Source organism: Akebia trifoliata, chromosome 4, assembly GCF_017979445.1.
Source record: "Akebia trifoliata isolate Shusen 1 chromosome 4, ASM1797944v1, whole genome shotgun sequence".
In the NCBI taxonomy this organism is placed as follows: domain Eukaryota; kingdom Viridiplantae; phylum Streptophyta; class Magnoliopsida; order Ranunculales; family Lardizabalaceae; genus Akebia; species Akebia trifoliata.
In genome coordinates this window covers 9,173,965-9,196,384 of record NC_141378.1, presented here as the reverse complement: position 1 = coordinate 9,196,384, position 22,420 = coordinate 9,173,965, and the positions used below count along the sequence as shown (strand labels likewise).

The following is a 22,420-nucleotide window of genomic DNA, read 5'->3' as shown; positions in this document are numbered from 1 at the left end:
TTTTTTAAAGACTAATGATAAATTGACATGGTAAATAATAAGTAGTCGGTACATGGTTGATGTGGCAAGGTCAGGAATCATAGATCTTTTTCCTTGTGTATCCCCAAGAAAAAGATCTATGGTTATGTGCCCTTACCACGTCAGTTACGTACTAATTACCACATTGATTTATCACTGTCTCTTTTGAAAATTAAAATAAAACAAAACAAAACAAAACAAAACAAAATCAAGGGGTTGATGCTATTTTCTAGAAAAAAAAAAAAAAGGTAAAATAAAGGATTTTGTAAGTTGGAGATGAGGGCATTCTGGTCATTTTGATTAGTCTATCAAAGAAGATTGAGTTCAAGGATGCATGTCATCTATTTGAAAACAAGGTGGTATCTCTAATATTCTACAAAATATGGAGGGATTATGTCTAAACACCCTTTATATTTTGTCAGGGACGCCACTAAAAGGGTTAGGGTCAACCTGGATTCTGGAGTGAATTAATAAACGGGTTAGATCAGGATCCAACCCAATCACTTGTTTGACTGATCTAAATGTGATACAAATGGTAATTGGATTGGATGTGTAGAGAAGACTGACGGTCAGGTTGCAACCCAAACTACCGAAGTAGAGGATTCGCTGGATATTCAACTAATCCAAATGGGTTGGTTTTAAACAAGACCCAACTACCCAAATGAACTTTTTTGAAGGGTGAGTGTAATAAAACCAAACCAATGAAAGGGTTAATTAGCTTTTTTAGATCGGTAAGAGAGAATTAATTATTTGAGAAGTCCAACCAACCAATAAGACAATGAGACTTAAGAATAGAAATGCAAGTTGTTTAAGAAATTTATATAATTTCCCAACACAAGAAAATAGTTACGAACCAATTTGTCTTTTTTGAAAAAAACACGGGAGGAAAATAGTGAAGAGAAATACAGGGATTGATTTACTATGAAATCCTTGAAAATCTCTTCTTATCTATTCTTTCTTGTGAAAATTTTTAGGGTCTAAAGAATGAAAAATTATTTTCTTTACATAGAAAAATCAATATAAAATTTCACAGAATCTAGGATTGAAATCAATCACACAACGTCGTATGTATTGAAAATTTCTTTGTTGCGGGTATTTTTGTAAATTAGGGATGTCCTTAATATACGTTTCATTTGACTGTTTTGCCCGCAAAACTATTCTCCTTAACGGACGTAACTAATCAATGGTTTAGATGGGAAGAGAAAGACAAGTTTTCTTGACATCCATTTCCCTTGCTAACATCTTCCCATTTCAATTGTTTGTTAAACCGGTTGAGATGGGAAGAGAAAGATGAGTCCCCAAGGTAATATCTTCCTATCGCAACTGTTTCTTGAAACAGTTAGGATAATAAGAGAAAGGAAAGTTTCCTTGATATTCTTCCCGTTTCAATTGTTTGTCGAGCACAATAAACGTTTGCTACATAATTTTCTTTTTTCGACAAAATGCTGGTCAGTGAACAATTGACTTCGATGTAGCTTGTCACTCGAAAAAAATGTCTTGTGACACAAGTTTTTGGTGCACTAACCCATGTATTTTTGGTCCACTTCTTTATTAACCTATACTAAAATTGGCTTTGATCAATGGGTGAATGAGGACTTGGTCCAAATATGCTCACACATACATATATTTTGAGGGTTGAGTAAGCTTCTTGTATTGTATTGTATAATTAAGATCTTGAAGGTTGATTAAGCTATATATATTTTAATGGGTTGAGTAAGCTTCGAGTGTTTCGTATAAATTAAGCTATATATATATATTGTATTGCCTACTTGAATAACCCCGTTTCTTCATGAAATTAACATATATGGTGTCTTACTAAGTAGTACACAAACCCTAATCAAGCTTGTCATCATCGTAAAATATGCATTCTTGCCAAACTAGCATATCGAATTCTAGATATTTTTAATGGGTGATTTAGATCTACAGAGAGAGATAGTTTATGCCAAGTATTTTGAGATACCACTTGACTTCAATTTTCTATGAGAGACTAATAGATTATGAGTCAAACACCCAGATCTTAAACCACTAGTCAAAAGGCCTTGATTTTTCTTCCAAAAAAATTTCATCTTCTTACTATTCAACCTCTAGCATAGATTCTTGTCTAACCTATTCAACCTCATCTTCAATCTTTTGTCCCCAAAAGAAGAAAAAAAAAACCCTGATTTTTCTATAAAAATTCGTCATCTTTAGTTTTCTGAAAAATCCTATATTGTTCTTGAGATTTTAAAAGTTTAAGGAGATGAAATCATGATGCTATCTATAGATGAGGTGAAAATTTAGAGATTGAAGATGAATTTTTATTTTTATGGTGGGGTTGGAGAGGAGAGCATTTGCATCATTTTCTTCTAGTCTTTGAATGAAGATTTAGTTCAAAGGGGTGTGTCACCAGTACGAAAACATAAGGGTAGCATCTAAATATTCACCAAACCCCAATATTTTTAATTCTAAGTTAATAAATAAATGCATGGACTTCGATAACTTTGTGCACAAGGGACACGGAATGACAAGTGGAGTCTCCATAAATTGGACAAAAAACAATGTCAAAGCTCCTTTCGATCTAAATTTATTCCACCATCCCTTAAATAAAAAATTAGTGAGTCATGCTTGATGTGGATTGGCAAAAGCTGGCATACAATTAACCCAACAATCTCTTTTGTAAGATCCTAACTAGTTTTGTGGGCGATGATACCATAGACTTGGGTTCAATTCCTGCCATCACCAAATTATCAGCATATTTGAAACCAAGTTTAGTTAAGATAAATAAACCAACATTTTTATGGGAATGGTCTGAAAGTAATGGAAGAAATGCAATGGAGAGGTATCTTGTACATTTGATTGATAATAACCTAAGGGTATCTCCAATTTTTAAGAAAACTTGGGAGGGTACCACACATTACCCTAAAATTGCCAAAAATGACTCAAAACGTCTAGAGCTGCTTTAGAAAAAATTAAATGGAGGGAGAAGATTCATTCAATGGTTAAAAGAGCTATTAGATTAGCGATGCTAAATAAGATATTGTTTAAAGGTGATACGAAAAGCTCTGTGGGTCTTTGCATCTTGTTTGACAAGAAAATCTCTCATTAAACTTCGCAATCCGCCATGTTGACATGGCTCTAAGAGGAAATAAAATGATTTTAGTGACATCCAAACACCTTGATTTCGATGTTTTGTACGACTTAGTCTCAATAATGTTAACCCTGTTTAGAAGAAAAGGTCAACATTTTCAAATGAAAAAGATTTGTTGAAGTGCCACTCCAAACTTTTTCCATTAATAGGTAGAATAAGGGCTGTTAATGGACCTGGTCTTGACTGGCCAATTTCTATTTGGTAGAAAAAAATTCCTAATCCAAGCCCGTCCCATTTGATAGTTGAGTCCTATTATAAATTATTTGGTTTTGCCCTTGCTTCTATATACATAAATATAGTTACAATATATGATAAATATAAATCTATTATAGCTAAGAATTGTGATAATCGGACTACCACACGTGGCAAATTCAATTTACCATCCTCATGTGACAAGTTCAGGAATCGTAGATCTGTGCTCCTCGGGATACAAAGCAGCACTTCCCCATTAAAAAAAAAGTGTATCTCAAGGGGACTATGTTTCCCAAGGAGCACAGATCCACGGTTCCAAACTTGTCACCTCAGGTAGTCAATTGAGTTTGCCATGTGGGGTAGTCAGATTATCACGACTCTATAGCTCATCTGGCAGCTCCTATCACCAACCCTAAACATGAATCATGCTTAACCTAACCCGGCCTGTTTACTAAACGGGCCTGGTAGCTACCCAAACCTAATAAAAAATGGGCCGGGCCAGGTTTTGACAGCCTTAGGTGAAGCTTTTCACCGTTTCTTGCTACCGTCCATCTGATAGACTAGCCTTTGTATTCAAGTAGACACAGTTCCTTTGATACAAATCATCATACTTTATTTATTTATTGTTATACTCCTCATCATACTTATTGTTTATTGGACTTTCACCCTATGTGGCAGTAATTTAAAATTTCTGGGCGATTTAGACATACAAGATACAACCCCCTCCTCCAAAACTATTCCCCCTTGACCTAAGTCTTGTCTGAGAGCCTTATAAAAATGACCTGAGGACCCTCATCTTCAATCTCTAGCTAAGAACCATTTTTCTTCCCAAAACAAGTAATCTTCAACCTCCGATAAATTAATTTTAACTTCATCTTCAATCCTTCATTTTTCAACCTTCTCATACCCTCTTGTAGAAAACCTACCCAAAACCCCATCATCTTCTACTTACCCTAAAATTATGTCTTATTATTGAGGTTGAGGTTTGAAGTAGCTAGAATCTCATGTATGAAGATGAGCGAGCAAGAGATTGAAATGACTTGTATTGGGAAGAAAAATCAAGGAAACATAATTTTCACCTCTAGAATCTCAACCTTTTGGAGGAAACATGGTGGAGTTTAGCTACAAGTTGAAGATGAGACCATTTAGGTTGTTTTTTGTGAGTCTCTAAAAAAGACCAATGTATAGGGATATATGTCTTTTGTTTGAAAACACAATGGTATCTCAAATATTCACCAAAATGTGGAGAGCTATATCTAAATCACCCACAAATTTAACATTTTTACTGTCTATGTAATGTTGTCAATAATGCTCAAACTCCCAAAAAGTAGAATGCATCAAGAGAATAACAAAGTGTAGCAAAAACTTATAATAAGGCAGCCAAAATCAAGGTTCAGTCTGAAAACCCTCCGAATTGGCTTCCTCTACAAGGTCAAACAACTGTCTGATAGATTGTTTTTCAATTAGGTGTGACCCATTGAATGGTGGGTCAAGGTCCATATGGGTGCCATCTGTGTGGCTATGTCACTATAGTCCATGGTTACAATCAATAAGAATTGGATCGTGGATGATCATCTTTTGTGATACTCAATTCCATGGCCAACCTATGACTTGAATCTATCTAACCCAAGTCTACCTGAAACAATTAATAGGATTGAACTAAAAGTGCAGAGAAGAACACGAAACATTGATAAATGGGGTAATTACTGACGCCAAGATGGAGAGAACGGTACAACAAACCATTGAAGAAGCTAGAGGACCTCCTGTATGAGATTTTCTGTAAGAGACTTGGGAAGCCCCATAACACTATCCGTTGCCCCTATCTGCATAGCAACATAAATCGGTTCATGAGCAGAAAAATACATGGAGAATGTGGAGTAACATGAAATTAAATCGTCACTCTTTTATGGAAATTCTGTCAGCCATCTCTTGTATGGGCCATAACCCCAAAACGATATCTATCGTGAGAAGGACCCATGCCTCAGATGTTAGGATCATCAGATTGAGAATTTTTGGGGTGATTGCCCAAGGGCCCCACCCATAGAATGGTCTAGATTGATCAATCAGTGGGCCATGCAAATCCATGATCCCTGACACCTCGATGTTTTTTCTAATAAATATGCATTTGAAAATCATTAGTTACGTAATCACATTGAGAAGAGTTAGAACTAACAACTGCTTCAACAAAAGGCAATGTTGATGGATGTTCAAGTATTAGGCCCCCAGCAACATTGAGTACAAGTCCCTCATCGATCTGAGCAAATAAAACAAAATCATCATAGCAGTGTGCTCATAAATGAAGCAATAACAACCAAGTGAGAAAACATTGTTATTAATATTTCTTCCAGATTTTACCAGGCTATCAATGATCTCATCTGGTATATCATGGAAATAAACCTGCACAGCATCACAGCAAAAAATATCACTCCCCCAAAATTTACTTGTAAAGTCTCATTAAGGAATTTATAAACTTCCCCAATGTAAATGAATAATGACCGGTTTCACGAGAAAATATTTCAAATACTAAACTTCAAAGAATCAAAGCTTTGGACACCAACATTACCACTTGATGTGATCTTAAAATAACTGACTTAATCTATTTGGTGAGAGGAAGCCCGGGGCATTCCTGAGATGGTGAGGTTAGTACTAACTGTCCCACGAAGATCTTCTGCACCAAATATTGACCTGATCCAAGTATATGATTCATAGTTTAATTTTTAGATATTCTATTGTCATGCAAACTTTTGCTAACGTCTCCCCAATTCATGTGTAAATCACCAAAGAATTAGCACACATCTTGGGGTGGTGTTAGCAAAAGTTGGTGTAGCAATAGAAATTATCTTATTTTTTCCTCAAGGAGTTCAAAATATTTCTCTGAGTGTGCTCAAGACTAGCTAATGGATTGAGTTCTAAACCGAGTGTCCCTAAGGGGGATCTGTTGAACCGTGGGCACAACATGGGTGCAATGTCTAGTAGCATTGATGAGAATTTCTCTCTGAAAGATGCACCAAGCCCTAGTTTCATGATGTGATGATGTTAGACCAAAGAAATCATGCATTTCCTCTTATCTAATAATTCCAACTTGCATATTTTGTTCTTGTACCACAAGGTTGTAGCCAAAAATATTTGATCTACCTTAGCTGCTACCACAACATACAGTGAAAACATAGATATTTCTCTTGTAGATTTGTTGACAACGCTAAAAAGAAACAAAATTTTGTCTCTATTTGGACAAGGGTGCACTTTAGAGAAGAGATCACAATATGAGAAAATAGTACCTCAACTTTATCGTATCCTACTCTTTTGGTTCCGGTCTTAAGGTTGGTAACAAGCACAGATCCCACTGTTGCTGCATGCCCACCAGAATAGCCTGCAGAACACGTGGGTGTGTGTGTCCATCAGATCAGACCAAGCTAAGCTTTCTAATAAAAGAGTGAAGGAACCACCGATCAAACCTTTGATGAACTGGCGTGCTTCTTCCGCGTTAGATGGCTTTTCTCTGATTATCCCCTTATATACCACCACCTACAAGTCAATTGAGTTCACAAGTAATATACATCCCAAAAAATTTCATCCCCACACCCCTCTCCAACATATATATATATATATAAATAAATAAAACCATGGTGGTGGTGGGGTGTGGGGAGGGGAGGGGGGGTTAATGTTAATTTTCTTAAGGAATACAAAAAAAATGTCGTGGTGTCGTGTGTGTGTGGGTGTGTGGGTGTGTGGGTGGGGGGGGGGGTGATGATGTTCTCAAGGATGTTTACAAAATAATGTGTTCCATTACAGTAAGCTATCTATGATCAAGGATACCAATGATGCGAGTGTCAGTGATAGATACGTAGCCAAACAACCAACATTGTGACATGAGACGTCCATAAACGTTTTATGATAAGAGGAATATTTGTGCCAAAATTGGGAGATGAGAAGAACCCCTCTTCTGAGCCTTAGTTGTACACATCTCATGCATGGTACCTACGCTAGCGGGATTTGCCAAGGATATTATAAAGTGAAAGAATTGAATATCATGTAATAATGATCATTAATGCATATAATTGTTTCTTGAGCATTAGATCCAACTTTTGCAACATCTAATTTATATTACTATATTCTCCCTTTGTGTATGTCACATAAATACACTTATTTTAAAATACACAGATACCAATCATTTGCAACTGGTGTGTCATTTGAAAAGAAGGGTATTTGTGCCTTTTGAAGATAAATGTATTTGTGTGGTCCACTCGAAGTGAATATGTAATGCAATGCTGCTAAAGTTGGGAATGAAGAGGGTTATCTGACCTCAACCAACCCAGAAACCCGAGTTGGGCCTGGGTAATCAAAGAGGACATCAAGTAGGGCTTGGTTTGGCTTCCAACCTGTCAAAGTTGCAGTACTACTATAGAACTTATTATAATCCTCCAGATATATGAAAGCATTACACTTTTAAAATTAGTTATTCAACTTGACCATGAATACTATGTTGCACGTTCACATAGTATGACACTTCATAACTATGGGACATGCCATACCATATGCATGTTATATTCCAATGTTCATACCTGTACAATAGCATAAGAGCTGAAAACATATTTCAAGGCACATACTCGAATTTCGAAGGAAAAAAAAAAAAAAAACACCATAGTTGGTTTTCTCAGATAGCCATATTGGTAACAATGTGTCCAAAACTATGAATTCCACACTCTGGTGTTTGAGCATAGAGACATGAGCAACCAATGACTACATCACTTAAATCTCGCAGTTCAAACCCTTCAGAATGTAGGATCCATATGTTGGAATGGACAACCACATCTAGATCTCTTTTTAAAAGACAATGTCCTTGGTACACAGATGCTAGACAATAAGATTGGATGGATTACACAAATATTAGAATAGGGAATATCAACAAGAAGAAATTAAGGTATACTGTATCTGCAGTAATTAAGAGTGTTGGTTCAGCATCCTTCTCTTGGAAATCAGTAATTCGAAGCCTTGATATGATGGCATCCGCCTGAGAATAAATTCCATTCATTTGAGATAAGAGACTTGAATCAAATCCCCTCTTTCATGGTGCTACGACCAGCACCCAAGATAGAGAAACCATACAGCGTTGACTGTGGAAACACTAATGAAAAAAGGAGAAAAAACAACAATAAATAGCTCACACTTCGCAAAGAAATCTTCCGTAATTTGAATCTGAAACCCCTCCATATAAATGAAACAGGGTAAGCAGGGTTAGATAAGCAAAATTACAGTTCATTTGAGTAAGAAAACCAAAGAATTAGAGGAATGGTTCATCATATGAACTTAAAAACAAAAGGCCCTAACCTCTTTCTTTCGCTAGGTTGTCTCATTAATGAAGTAGCAAAAGAATGAAAACCAGGTCTTGAAATTGGATTTGATGCAATTCAATCACCAAAGAGCTTATTGATCGGGTACCTCATACAACACCAGTGAGCTCTCTTTTTTTTCATGAATATTTCTTTTCTTCTGTTAATTGTCACAACTCACAAGTGGCCATTGATCAATAAAGTTATCTATCAGGTTTACCAGTTTTTAGTTTCTAATTTTGGTGGTTCTATTATGAAAATTTGGATCCGCCTTTAGAGACATGTCATCATCATCATCAAAGCCTAACCCCAAAGATTTGTTGTTCGCTGAATGTATTTTTTTCCTCCATTCCACTCTATCTAGAGAGAGTTTTTCTCTAATTGAAAGTGTGTTCATATTTGCTTTCACTATATCCATCTATGTTCTTTTGGGTCTTCCTCTCACTATGCTAGAACCTTCAACTTGAATATTTCTTCTAATTGGGTTGAACACGCCCAACCATTCAGTGGACTTTTTCTTAATCTATCACTGTTTGGAGATACTCCTACAATTTCTCGACTGTGTTCATTTCTAGATTTAAATTTATTAGTATTCCACTAATCAACTTGATACTTCTTGACTACCCAACATTCAAGGCCATAAAGCGTTGCTGGTCATCTTGCCATCTTATAAATTTTTCCTTTCAATTTAGCACACCTCCACTTTAACCATCCAATGACATATAAATGCCATGAACAATGAAATTATTAAAAAATCTTGTCTTAAAATCCTTGTTATACCCAAAGTAATATCTTCCTTTAATTGGTTTGGAAAGTAAATCCTAGTTAGGTTTGAAGTGAGCCTTTAGGAAAGCTTATTTAAGCGTGTCATTTTGAGCTTCTATGTAAAGGTTCTGAATATGGTTTGAATAAAAAACTTGATTTTAATTATTCTTTTGTGATGTATATCTATAGATTTACAAGATTAATGTGCTAGCTGGTATCCAATGGATAGATAAAGAAGGAAAAAATTCCATAAATTAAGCATATCTAGCTGGTATCCAATGGATATGGGTTGACTTGTTTAGCCTCTATTGATGACTTGGCTGGTATGCAATGGATATGGGTTGACTTGTTCAGCCTCTATTGATGACTTGAATGGCTTAGGTTCTACACACCCCCGCAAGATGGTACTCCCATTGGAGACACAATTCTTGTGACGAAGAAGAGATAATCGTTGGCGAGAGAAAGGCTTGGTGAATGCATCGGCTAGTTGATCAGCAGTAACTACATGAGCAACAACGAAGTGTGCCTTGAGAGACTTTCTCACGAACAAAATGAAAATCGATGGCAATGTGTTTCATATGAGAATGGAAGACAGGATTTGCACACACATAATTAGCTCCAACATTGTCATAGTAGATAACTACAGGTTGAGAAGGGCTGACACCAAGCTCGTGAAGTTAGGATTGAATCCAAGAGAGTTCAATGGTGGTGGAGGCAATTGCATGATACTCAGCTTCAGTTGAGGAGAGAGTAACTGAACGTTGTTTGTAGGAACTCCAAGAGATGGGATTTCCATCAAGATACACAATATAGGTAGTTGTGGATATGCGGTCATCAAGGTTGCCAGCCCAATTAGCATCGATGTATGCATGGAGAGATAAGGGCATATTCCGCCAAAGAAATAAACCATGAAAAATGGTACTTTTGAGATACTGAAGCGTTTGGCGGCTGTCCAATGTATTTCAGTAGGATTGTGCATAAATTAGGATAGTTTATTTACAATAAAAGAGATGTTCGGACGTGTGAGATTGAGATACTGTAAGGCACCGATTACATTACGATACTTGGTTGCATCGGCTAGAGCCGAACCATCGTGAAGGACAAGAGAGCCATTTGTTGGAAGGGGAGTGTTAACCTCCTTGGCGCCATCCATGTGAGTTCTAACGAGAAGATCACGAATGTATTTTTGTTGAGTAAGAAATAATCCATGGGGAGTGTGAATGACCTCAACACTGAGAAAGTAATGAAGGGATCCCAAGTCTTTCACAAAGTATCGACGTGAGAAAGCACTAATGAAATGAGATATTTAGCTGTCATGACTTCCTGTAACAATAAGATCATCAACATATACAAGGAAGGTAGATAACAACATCATGTCAAGTATAAATAAATAGTGATGTGTCAGATTTGGCATTAATGAACCTATAGGAGAGGAAAAAGGAACTAAGCTCATGGTACCAGGCACGGGGTGCTTGCTTGAGGACATAGAGAGCTTGCCAAAGCTTGCAGACATGAGAAGGAAACATTGGATCAGTGAATCGCGGTGGTTGAGACATATATACCACCTCCGAAAGTGAGCCATGGAGGAAGGCATTGTTTACATCAAGTTGACGAATTTGCCAATTGTGTTGGAGAACGAGGCTAAACACAATCCGAATTGTGGTGGGTTTGACAACCGGACTAAATGTTTTAGTATAGTCAATGCCTGGACGTTGATGAAAACCTTTCGCAACTAGTCGTGCTTTGTAGCGGTCAATTGTGCCATCCAATTTTCGTTTAACACAGAACGCCCATTTGCAGTCAATGAGATTTTGTGAAGAGTGAGAGGGAATTAGATCCCATGTACCATTGTAGAGTCTTTCGACATGGCACTACGCCATTTAGGATCACGTAAGGCCTGTGTGACACAAGTTGGCTCAAGTGAAGATGGGAGGCTATGTTTGGTAGTAACATTCAATACTTGGGATTGGGTTCAACAATGTTATTTTGAGCTCTAGTTGTCATGAAATGAGTGCGGGGTGAACTATTGGGTGATTCGGCCAACTAAGAAGATTTGGGGGGGGGGGGGGGGGGGGGGGGAGTGGTATAGGTTCAGGTTCAAGTGGCGGGTCGTGAGGCACATTTGAAGATGTAGGTGATGCAGGTTGGTGGGAAGGGGGCTGGTGGTGTGGCAAGAGATGTGGAGAGTGGTGTAGGAGCTGAAAGCGAGGGAGATGAACCAGCGACAATAGTGAGCAAATGTGATGAGCATGAAGGCAAAATAGGATGAAGTATAGTCTGCCCAGATGAAGGTGAGCCATGCAAGACTGGTACGTGAACACAAGCATCAGTGTGGGTGGGGAACCAAGCACCTGAGAGAGGGATTTGCGAAGAAGAAAAATATGAAGGATAGGGAAACACGGACTTGTCAAAGACGACATGACGAGAAAGAAAGAAAGAAGCGATGTGTTGATAGATCAATGCATTTATAAGCACTTTGAGTGAGTGAATAGCCAAGGAAAAAACATAGGCAAGAGCGACAATCAAGTTTGTGGTGGGAGTAGAGGCGTAACCATGGGTAGCATAGACAACCAAACACACACAACTTAAGATAATTTGGTGAGTCACCAAAAAAAGCGGCAAAGAGTGATTTATTGTTGATAAGAGGTATGGGAAGGCGATTGATTAAGTAAGCTGTGGAAAGAAAAGCATGAGACCAAAAGGAAGGAGGTAAAGAGGAGTGATGAAGGATGGCTATGTTGACGCTCAACTACGCCATTGTGTTGAGGGGTGTGGGGTGGTTAAGTGAGTGATACCATGGATTGAGAGAAGGGTGCTGAAAAGGGTGTAGAACCTAAGTCATTCAAGTCATCAATAGAGATTGAACAAGTCAACCCATATCCATTTGATATCAGCCAGGTCATCATTAAAGTTTTGAATCTAAGCCATTCAAGTCATCAATAGAGGTTGAACAAGTCAACCCATCTCCATTGGATACCAGCTAGATATGCTTAATTCTCGGAATTGTTTCCTTCTTTATCTATCCATTGGTTACTAGATAGCACCTTGATCCTGTAAATGTTGTAAATCTGTACATATATATTACAAAAGAATAATTAAAATCGTGTTTTTTATTCAAACAATATTCAAAACGTTTATGGTATCAGAGCATTATCATCTCTCACGAGAAACTCAATCCCTCTCCTATGGCTGCCCAAGAATCAACCGCCGCAAACCCCATTGTATCCACCTCAGTTTTTCTTGATTCTAACGCGACTTTGATCGCCATTGCTAATGCTCAACTTCCTCTCAAACTTACGCCTATGAACTACCCAACATGACGTGCACAGTTTGATTCTCACTTGAATGGCTTAGGTTCTACACTATGTAGTGTGTAAAAGTATAGAAGAAAGTGTTACAGCATGAAGGGTATAGGCAAGTAGTAAAGGTGGAGAGACTGTTACTCTTGCACCCACATTGTACTCTAATTTATCATCCTGATAGAAGATTGTTAATGGATGCCTCTATGAGTAAACCATGCAAAATCTATCAGCCTTTGCAATCATTGTTTTATTTTATTTTCGCATCTATTGCATAGACATCACACTGTTAGATTTTTTGATAATTCCGCAAAAAAACAGTTAAAGAGTGTGAAGCCAAAAAAACAAACATGTTAAGCTCTTTATCATAACAGAAATTCCATTGAAAAAATAATAACTTAGTAGGGCTCTTTGTCATATGGATCACAAATATTCAAATAGAAAACCCAACCTTTGCCTCAGCTAGAGCCATTACTAACTCTTCTGGCTTTTCCTTACGAACATCTTTCTCATCTATATCTGCAGTCTAAATCATAACCCAAGTTAACTTTCTAAAGTAAACAAGTGGCGGAACCAAACATTAGTTGAGAACATACCATGATTGTGAATTCATAGCCCATTTCAGTTAAGATTTGTCGACGAGCAATCGATGACGATCCCAAGATTATCTATTATTGAATATCAGATCAAGGTGTTAAAAGAATATATATATTTAAGGAATCTTGTTTCGCTGCATTTATAAAGTCGAATTAATGGCATCATTTCCACTTTTGCATCAAAATGCCACTCAGATCATCATAAATGATTAAATATCTTCCAATTATTCACTTATGCACAGAAATTGCTCGAAAAATTGACTAAGAGAAATCAGCATTCATATTTGAAGTAACAAATGTTAAACATAAATCACAAACTGCTATTTAAACAAAAACTAAAACCAATAATTAGCAAATTTAAGGAGAGAATTTTCATCCATCCAAAACTTTGAAGATGATTCTAAACGTCTAGTTATGCTTATTCAATAACAAAATGAGGAAAATCTATATGAAGATTGCAATTTATTTTCATTTTCTTTTCTTTATGTTCAGCGTAGATAGATGAATTTATGTTCCATAGAAAGGTTAGTATGGATTAAAAAGACCTAATAAATAAATGCAAGAGCGAAGATTGAAAATGGAGGGTTTTCTGCGGAAGAACGACGAACAAACCTTGAATGAAGAAGAAGCATTTGTAGCCATCTTGTTTTTCTGCATCTCTGAGCGGATAAAAAACAGAGATGCGTCGTGAGACTTCAAAATTTAGTGGTAGAACTGTAGAAGGATAACGTTGTCGTTATTCTTTAAGTAAAATGCTAAAATGACATAGAGCAATTACTGCGATTCACACAAGTCTGACGTGGGATGTGCACATAACCATAGATGTGTTTCCTCGCGATACGAGTAAAAACCATCTACGGTTGTATATGCATGTCCACGTCAGAATTGTGAGAATCACAGTACATCATGTGTCACTCCAGCACGACTCTTCGTTTAATGGGTTTTTAGTGCTCAAGTCTACGCTTATGTGCGCATCCCACAAATCTGTGTCACCTCAGCATTAGTGTTTTGGTAATGGTATTTTCACCCGAGTATTTAGTACGGTGCAACTTGGTCCGGTTCAAATCAAGAACCGAACCAAACTGATAATTTTGGAGTGATTTGATTCGGTTTGGAACAAGTTGTGATTCAGTTCTGGATTACAAAAATGAAGAATCGATCAATTTGGTTTGGTTCTCGGATCAAACTTATATAGAACCGAACCAAATTGAGAATCAAACCCCTATGCAATATATATATGGGAAATGTTCAGCACCCTAAGTTTTACCACACACTTTAACAAACGTTTTTTGTCCTACATGGGTTAAAAGTTTTGGAATGGGCTGATTTTTGGTGAGGATGATCTCTATGATTAGAAGATCATCCTCCCCAAAAATCAGCCCATTCCGAAATGTTTAGCCCCATGTTACAAGTTGAAAAATCGTGGACCGTCCATTTTTTGTAAATCATTTTTGATGGGGTTAGAAGTTTTGGAATGAGCTGATTTTTGGTGAGGATGATCTCCTCACCATAGAGATCATCCTCACCAAAAATCAACTCATTCCAAAACTTCTAACCCATGTAGGACAAAACGCGTTTGTTAAAGTGTGTGGTAAAACTTAGGGTGCCGAACGGGACCCTATATATATATATAGAGAGAGCGGTTCGGCAGCCCTAAAGTTTGCCAAGTTTGGTGCTAAACATTTTTTGTAAATCACTTTTAATGGGGTTAGAAGTTTTGGATTTTTTGTGAGGATGATTTCTACGGTGAAGAGATCATTCTCACAAAAAATCAGCTCATTTTGAAACTTCTAACCCTAGTTTATAAGTTGAAGAATTGTGGACCGTTCAATTTTTGTAAATCACTTTTGATGGGGTTAGAAGTTTTGGAATAGGCTGATTTTTGGTGAGGATGATCTCCTCATCATAGAGATCATCCTCATAAAAAATCAACTCATTCCAAAACTTCTAACCCATATTTTGAAAAATGTTTGGCACCAAACTTGGCAAACTTTAGGGTTGTTGAACCGTTCCCTATATATATATATATAGGGAGCGGTTCGATAGTCCTAAAGTTTGCCAAGTTTGGTGCCAAACATTTTTTGTAAATCACTTTTAATGGGGTTAGAAGTTTTGAATTTTTTGTGAGGATGATCTCTAAGGTGAAGAGATCATCCTCACAAAAAATCAGCTCATTCCAAAGATTCTAACCCATATTTTAAAAAATGTTTGGCACTAAACTTGGCAAACTTTAGGGCAGCTGAACTGTCCCTTATATATATATATATATATATATATATATATATATATATATATATATATTATTCTTATAAATTATTTTAGGACCTAGAACATAGATTAGTGATATTTTATGAATAAACTAATGACTTTTTATTAATAGATTTGTGATTTATTGTATGAAATTTTATGTTTGTTTTTTCATTAAAAAAATATTACTTACAATTTATAGAATATTGGCAATCCATAGAACTAAACCGACTTTAATTCGGTTTAGATTGGTTTGGTTCCAATGGAAGTTGGTTCGGTTTTGATTCTTATTTAGTGAAACTGACTTATATTGGTTCGATTCCAATTTGACCTCAAATCGAACCAAACCAAACCAAGTTGCACCCCTAGCATTTAATCCAAATTATTGCCCTAGCCACGTTTATGTAATATTTATGGGAAGGGCCAGGTCTAAATGGGTGCCTATCTAATCAGAATTGAAATTGAAAAACCACCCCATTCCAGATTGTCTTTTATTGGAATCGAAGAGTCAAGTCTAAAATGGCATTGAACCGATAGGAAGCGGAATTGTTAGGTCCTATTTGTCCACTGAAACAATGTATTAGAGTTTAAAATGATTCTTCTCTTGTAAAATGTTTATTACGAAGATAAATTTTAATTTATATATATATATATATATATATATATTAACTCCTACTTTTACTGGAACAAATTGTAATTAAGGAGATATTTTTTTGTAAATTATATTTCAATTTCTTTAAAGGAAACCATTTTTTTTTTTACAATGATTCAAAGTAAATTTTTTTTCTTATCCTACTCTTGAGAATTGGAACCAAAAAAAATATAATGATTTTGATTTTAAATACCTTAGAAACCAAATCAGAACCAATCCATCTGACAGCCTTAATACCCGTACTGGAGTTTATGCATTTTTAACAAATAAATAAAATCATCTATTTTTGGTTAACAAGAAAAGCTAAAGACTTGAATAATGTAATCATATAGTGGGTAACTATTTTGGTAAAAATTAATACATACCGAAATGAATGCATAACTCTTTTGACAAATATATTAAAAATATTGGTGGGCTTTAGCCTTGTACATGGCCATTTTGATCATTTCTCCTTTTCTATTAACACACCAATTTTTTTACTTATAGCACACCAATCTATATGTAAATGTCAATTTCAAAGGAGAATCTCCATTTTCAACATTGAATATGACGAAATTCCGAGTTAGGTTATCAAATCGTCCTTAATATAATCTATGAACTCGTGAGTTCGTCACTTTTAATATCTACGAATTCATAGAGATACCAGCAAATTCACTCGAAATGGCATATTTTGAGAATAAAAATGAATAGTTCACCGAAACTGAAATTTGGACATAAATTGTGCATGTTTTGGGGAAAATACCTAATTTCAAAAGGATCAATGTGTTGTAAGTAAAAGTTGGTGTGCCAATAAAATCTCTCTAATTTAAACATTATTATACCACCTTTGAACACTTGATATTGACAACAATCCATAACTGTTGAAGTAAAATTGATTATTATTGAAACAAAATTCAAAGAAACGTAGTTGTTCCTAGGGTTAAGCAAATGACAGTATTTGGCGTCATAAGTATCATCTCCAATGCGGATTTTTATTAATCCTTGGATGAGCCCACCCTTGGTGATAGCCATTTGTTTTGTGTCGATGACCTTTTTTGCGATCTTGAGTGTGAGAGCTGGAATGAGAACACGAGAATGACAAGCTCAAAAAAATCTCAAGTTGTAGAGTGCCTCCAAAGTGTTTTATTAATAATGTACTCAAATATCAATTTATTTTTTTATGGTTTCTTTGCTTTTCCATCACCACATATTTTTTGTTGTAAAAAAATATTTCTTTTACAATTCAAAATAAAATGAATATATTTATTCAATAAATTTTGTATTGAAAAATACAATCTTGGATCCATTATTGTCTATTACTATTATATTCCCACTCCACCTATGTCCATGGATTGGATGTATTTATTTATTTATTTATATAACTTGACTAGTATACCAATGGCACTATGTTATTCCCTACCCTAGTTAGTTACAATAAACACAATGTTGATCAATGTTATTATTAATTATTAATTCAATAATCAATAAATATTTTAATGATTGAAGGTTTCTTCTTCTTCGAAGGTTTTAGATTAATATTATAAATAAAATTTGTTGGAATAACATTAATTCACACTTTGTTGACGTGGAAGTGTGTACGAACCATATATATTTTTTATTAAGATATGAGTGAAAAACATATATGGTAATATACGCACCTCCAAATCAGCAAAGTGCAAATTGAGGTCACTCCAACACAACTCTTGTAATTATAATAATTGTAGATATGAGATGTTCATCATGGAACCTCGTTACGTTATTTAAAGTCATCACCATTCTTTTTTTAAAATGGGTGTGATTGAGCACTTGAAATGATTTTGAAATTGATTTTATCATTGTAGTGACTCTCGTATATGGATAAGGACATGGTCTACTTAAGATATAAGTAGGAAGGTCCGATTAGAGGATGAAAAAAGTGTTAGGCATCTCATCCTCTTTACTGAAGGTGGTTTATCTTTGAAATTTGGTCAATCTTTTAAAAAACTTAAGAAAAAAAATACATATTTAGAGGTGATATATGTAATATGTGAGATATTAAAAAATCCTATGAAAAAGGGTAACCCATATAGTCTACATTATTTTCATGGACAAGAATGTTGGTTTGGATTTTTAGAGAAACTTCATAGTAGAGTTTTCTTAGTTCCATAACTTTAATGCATGTATGCAAAACTAGAAACTTAGTGTTTCAACCCAACAAGAAAGTGACGCATTTCTTCATTATGGCCAAACATATGTGAGTGAGTGCGTGATATACAATATGATGCATGAGATATACTATAAGAGAAAGAAGGTTTCAACCCCTACCCTGCCAAAGTCCAACCTATTAGAGGTAGGTGAGGGTGTGCATTACATTCAAAAAAAATTTTAGAACATAAAAATAAATGGAGGGTTAGAAGTAGAAGATGCAAGTCCTTGAAAATAAAAACCTAATCTATACTCACATTTTCCATTGATGTTCTTAAGTCTTGAGAGAAGTAACTTGAGGGTTGAGAACTTTAGTTGATGGTGAATGGTTAGAGAGGATGAGGGCTGTTGGTTGAAGATTGATAAATAAATAGAAATTCTTTAATTGAAGGTTGGGTTGAGAGAAGGTTAGAAAGGTAAAGTAGAGATTTTGGTAGAGTTTTAGGTTGAGAGATTGAGGACTAAGAGTGAATTTATGGAGCTTTTAGAGAACTTTTAAGAGTAACGAAGTCCAATCCAAAAAACAAAAAGAAAATACATGAAGTTTATGTTATTTGTTTATGGATTTTTCATTTTTATGAGGGTAAAGGTGAAATTTTAAAAATATTTTTGGTCTTTGATTTTTTTTTTTTTTTTTTGTAAGGGGAGTGACATGTGTAAAAGTGGAGTGATAGGTAAAAAGTAGATTTTGTTCATTTGTAAATAACTCATAAAGCAAGTATGTATGTATATTTTTGAAATTGACTAATGAGAAAACTTCATGTATGTACTTGAAGATTCTTACATTTTGGACTAGGATTGGAAGTTTTCCCAATTTTGGGGATTTTTATTAAATACCAAAGTACCTTTTTTATTTGACCTTACTTATTAAAGAAGGTATTCTTGAGATTTCTCAAGGAAGTTGACTCTCTAATTAAGTTAGAGCATCGACGCACCAATGAGAAGCCTTCTTAGATGTTGAAACTTACGAGAGATCAATATGTATCCTTTCTCGGGAGTAATATAAGACTATGGTCTTAGAATGGGTTTTGATTGAATTTTGATTTTGAACTTGGGTTATAGGCTTAGGATGGTTTAAGTTTGGGCATTTGAGCTAGGCTTGAAAATGGGCTTGGTATTAAATTAGGGTATAAATAATGGATTAATTAATAGAGAATTATATGGAATTGGGAAGTGGATATGAAATTAGGTCAAAAAGGGGTAATGGGGATTGAAAATGGGATATAGATTTGGATAAAAAATGGGTAATAGAGTTGGATGGGATTAGGGACAAGGTTTGGGCTTGTCAATTAATATGAAATGATGCATGTGAATGTATGCATAAAGAAATGTATTAAGTGACAATTATTATATAATGTGGTCTCGTTAAAGGGCTTTGGACCTTAATTGAAATCAACTTGAGATTTTGAGTTTTTTTTAATAGGTTCGTGTAAATTGGAGTTTTTATGGTAATGTTTTAAGAGTCATGATAATATGACTCGCTAGGTGGCATACTCAAATGACTCCGTGATGTGACAAGTTCAGGTATCATAGATCTGAATGTTTCGAGATACACAATTGCACTTCCCCATAAAAAGTGTATCTTGAGGTGTTCAGATCTACGGTTTCTGAACTTGTCCTTATCATAGAGTCATTCGAGTATGCCACCTGGCAAGTCATCTCATCAAGACCCATATTTTAAATTTTTTTTGTTTTTACATTATTATTGTCTTGTAACTATAATATGAATAATGCAGTAGTGACCTCGGGTTGGAATCTCATATTGCAATTCTTGACATGAAAGTGCATGGGAACCATAGATGCTTTTCATCAAGATACAAGTGAAAAAATATCTATGGTTCCTATCCACTTTCACGTCAAGAAGTGCAATATGAGGTTCCAACTTGAGGTCACTCTAGCACGATTCCTATAATATTCATCAATCTTTCATTGCAATGTTTGTTTTTGTGGACGTACATTATTTATTTATTTATTTTGTTTATCATGGGTATCCCCACTCTTAGGGTGAGACTAATCCAAATGGTCACACGCACCGCCCCCTCGAAAAGTCCTACATGCAACCAGTTGAGTCGAGGGTCAACCACAACTTAGAGGGTAACCCTAAGGAATCCATTGCTTTGTGGGGTTTCGAACACTTGACCTACCCTTCTTGAGGAGCTTATCAAGGGTCGACTTGCCACTAGGACAACACCTTGGGTAGGGCTTAAAACGGGCAGTGTTTGAGCCGAATATGAGTATATCTATATATGAATCCGACTATTATCCTACTAGCTAAAATCATATTCGAACCATTTACTTTTGCTAAACCTATATTTGAATATGAACTGGCCAAATTAATTGATTCGGGTGGGTCGGATAGTTTCGGACCATTCAAGTTTTATTTCAAGGGAAATAACTAAATAGTGGTTAAAAGGTAACTTGAATTCAAGACCTCTTCCCTTTTAAAAGGAGACATTGCCCACTGTGCCTTAAAAAATATAACTTACATAGTAATATATCATTTAGATCTAGATAGATAAAGGGACACTAACTTATATCTAGCTCATTTTTTTTTAATTCGGATATACTTGAGCCAAACCCATTAAATTCATATTCGAATAAAATCTGACCCATTTTAAATCCTACTTTTGGTGTTGTGTTTTAAGACATAATTATTTAAGGAAAAAAATTCTTAATATGATGGATATAATGGGAATCTTTACAAAGATCAAGCTTTCCACATTTTGGGAGGGGGTTCTAATATTTTGAGAGTGGGATTGAAGAAGGGTTTGCTCCAAACATGCTCGGGCAAGGATTGAGAGGGTGAACAATATCCCTAATAGCACCTTTAATAGAAGGATTGGATTGAGAGGGGGGAACAATATCCCTAATAGCACCTTTAATAGAAAGATTGGGTTACTAAGCTTGAGTGGTACTCATTACTCAAGGCTTGTGCAGCATGGATGCCACCCTGATTTAAAACCAGGTAAAACCCCTTCACCAATTCTTGCTGGTCCGATCATCTCAATCGCCAAGACTTCAGTACCACTCACATAAAGACTCATGATGTTGAGAGTGATTGAATATTGAATCCAATCACTTTGAAAGCAAGTAAACAAAAGGATCCCCAAAGTTGCCATTATTTCTTTCATCATTGTGGAATAAGTTTTAAATTTGAATTTGAAAGAAAGTTAGGATAAAGTTTCCATCATTTCCTTCACCATTGTGGAATAAGTTTTTAATTTGAATTTGAAAGCAAGTTAAGATAAAGAACCCTAAAGTTTCCTTCATTTCCTTCTCCATTGTAGTAAGTTTTCAATCCGAAAGCAAGCAAAGAGAAGGAACCATAAAGTTGAAATCATCCCCTTCCTCCATTTTGCGATGAAGCTTCAATCATCAGCTCCAAAAGATTTCATCCTCACCTGTACTTTGGCTCCAAGCCAGTGGGCAAGTTCGGACACATCATTTTTGGCTCCAAAAGATTAGATCTTAACCATCATTCTGTATTCATTTTGAATTTTAGAGTTTCAAGGCAGGCCGTCATTTGGATAGAACTAAAAATATTTGAATCGTGCTGGAGTGACCCTCCTCGTATGTGTAGGAACCACATACAGATGCTTTCTAACTCGTCGATGAAAAGCATCTATAAGGTTCCAACTACACAGCAAACCTTAGGCTAAGAAGTGAGAAGTGACATGAAGTAATATCCTAAGGTCGCTTGAGCATTATTCAAAATATATATATTAAAATTTTGAAAAATGCTGAATTAACGACATTTTGGATATCAAAGTTAAAATGTACAAACCCCCTTGAAGATACCACGAGTACTTGCACGTTTGAAATGGTAAATGTTATGTAATAAGCTGAATCAATGTTTAGTCGTTTTGATTTTTAAAAGATGGAACTAGTTTGAGTTGATTGGCAAAGACAAATCACCTCAACAGAAAAACCATTTTTTTCATTTACATACTGTCCTCGTTCCAGCTTATTTCACAATTATGAAGAAACAATGACGAAGTTTTGAGATCATAACAAAGACAGCACAAAGTAAA

The 22,420-nt window shown here is 35.6% G+C and overlaps 1 protein-coding gene across 3 annotated transcripts; it reads right to left on the bottom strand.

Annotated features, from left to right (window-relative positions):
• Window positions 1-4,691: 4,691 nt before the first annotated feature.
• Window positions 4,692-14,087, bottom strand: LOC147403595 (uncharacterized). Of its 3 annotated transcripts, XM_086439220.1 has the most exons (10): window positions 13,940-14,087; window positions 13,328-13,399; window positions 13,183-13,257; window positions 8,265-8,348; window positions 6,793-6,862; window positions 6,616-6,707; window positions 5,693-5,734; window positions 5,511-5,591; window positions 5,078-5,160; window positions 4,692-4,973 (listed from the first exon to the last, which is right to left on the bottom strand). In XM_086439220.1, exons 1-9 carry the CDS (start codon window positions 13,982-13,984, stop codon window positions 5,089-5,091), a joined length of 633 nt encoding a protein of 210 aa, XP_086295346.1. In that variant the 5' UTR covers window positions 13,985-14,087; the 3' UTR covers window positions 4,692-4,973; window positions 5,078-5,088. The 3 variants fall into 3 exon arrangements, with proteins under 3 accessions (XP_086295346.1, XP_086295345.1, XP_086295347.1); XM_086439219.1 differs by having other exon boundaries at window positions 4,692-5,160; window positions 13,940-14,085; XM_086439221.1 differs by lacking the exon at window positions 8,265-8,348 and having other exon boundaries at window positions 4,692-5,160; window positions 13,940-14,083.
• Between the last annotated feature and the right edge of the window lie 8,333 nt (window positions 14,088-22,420).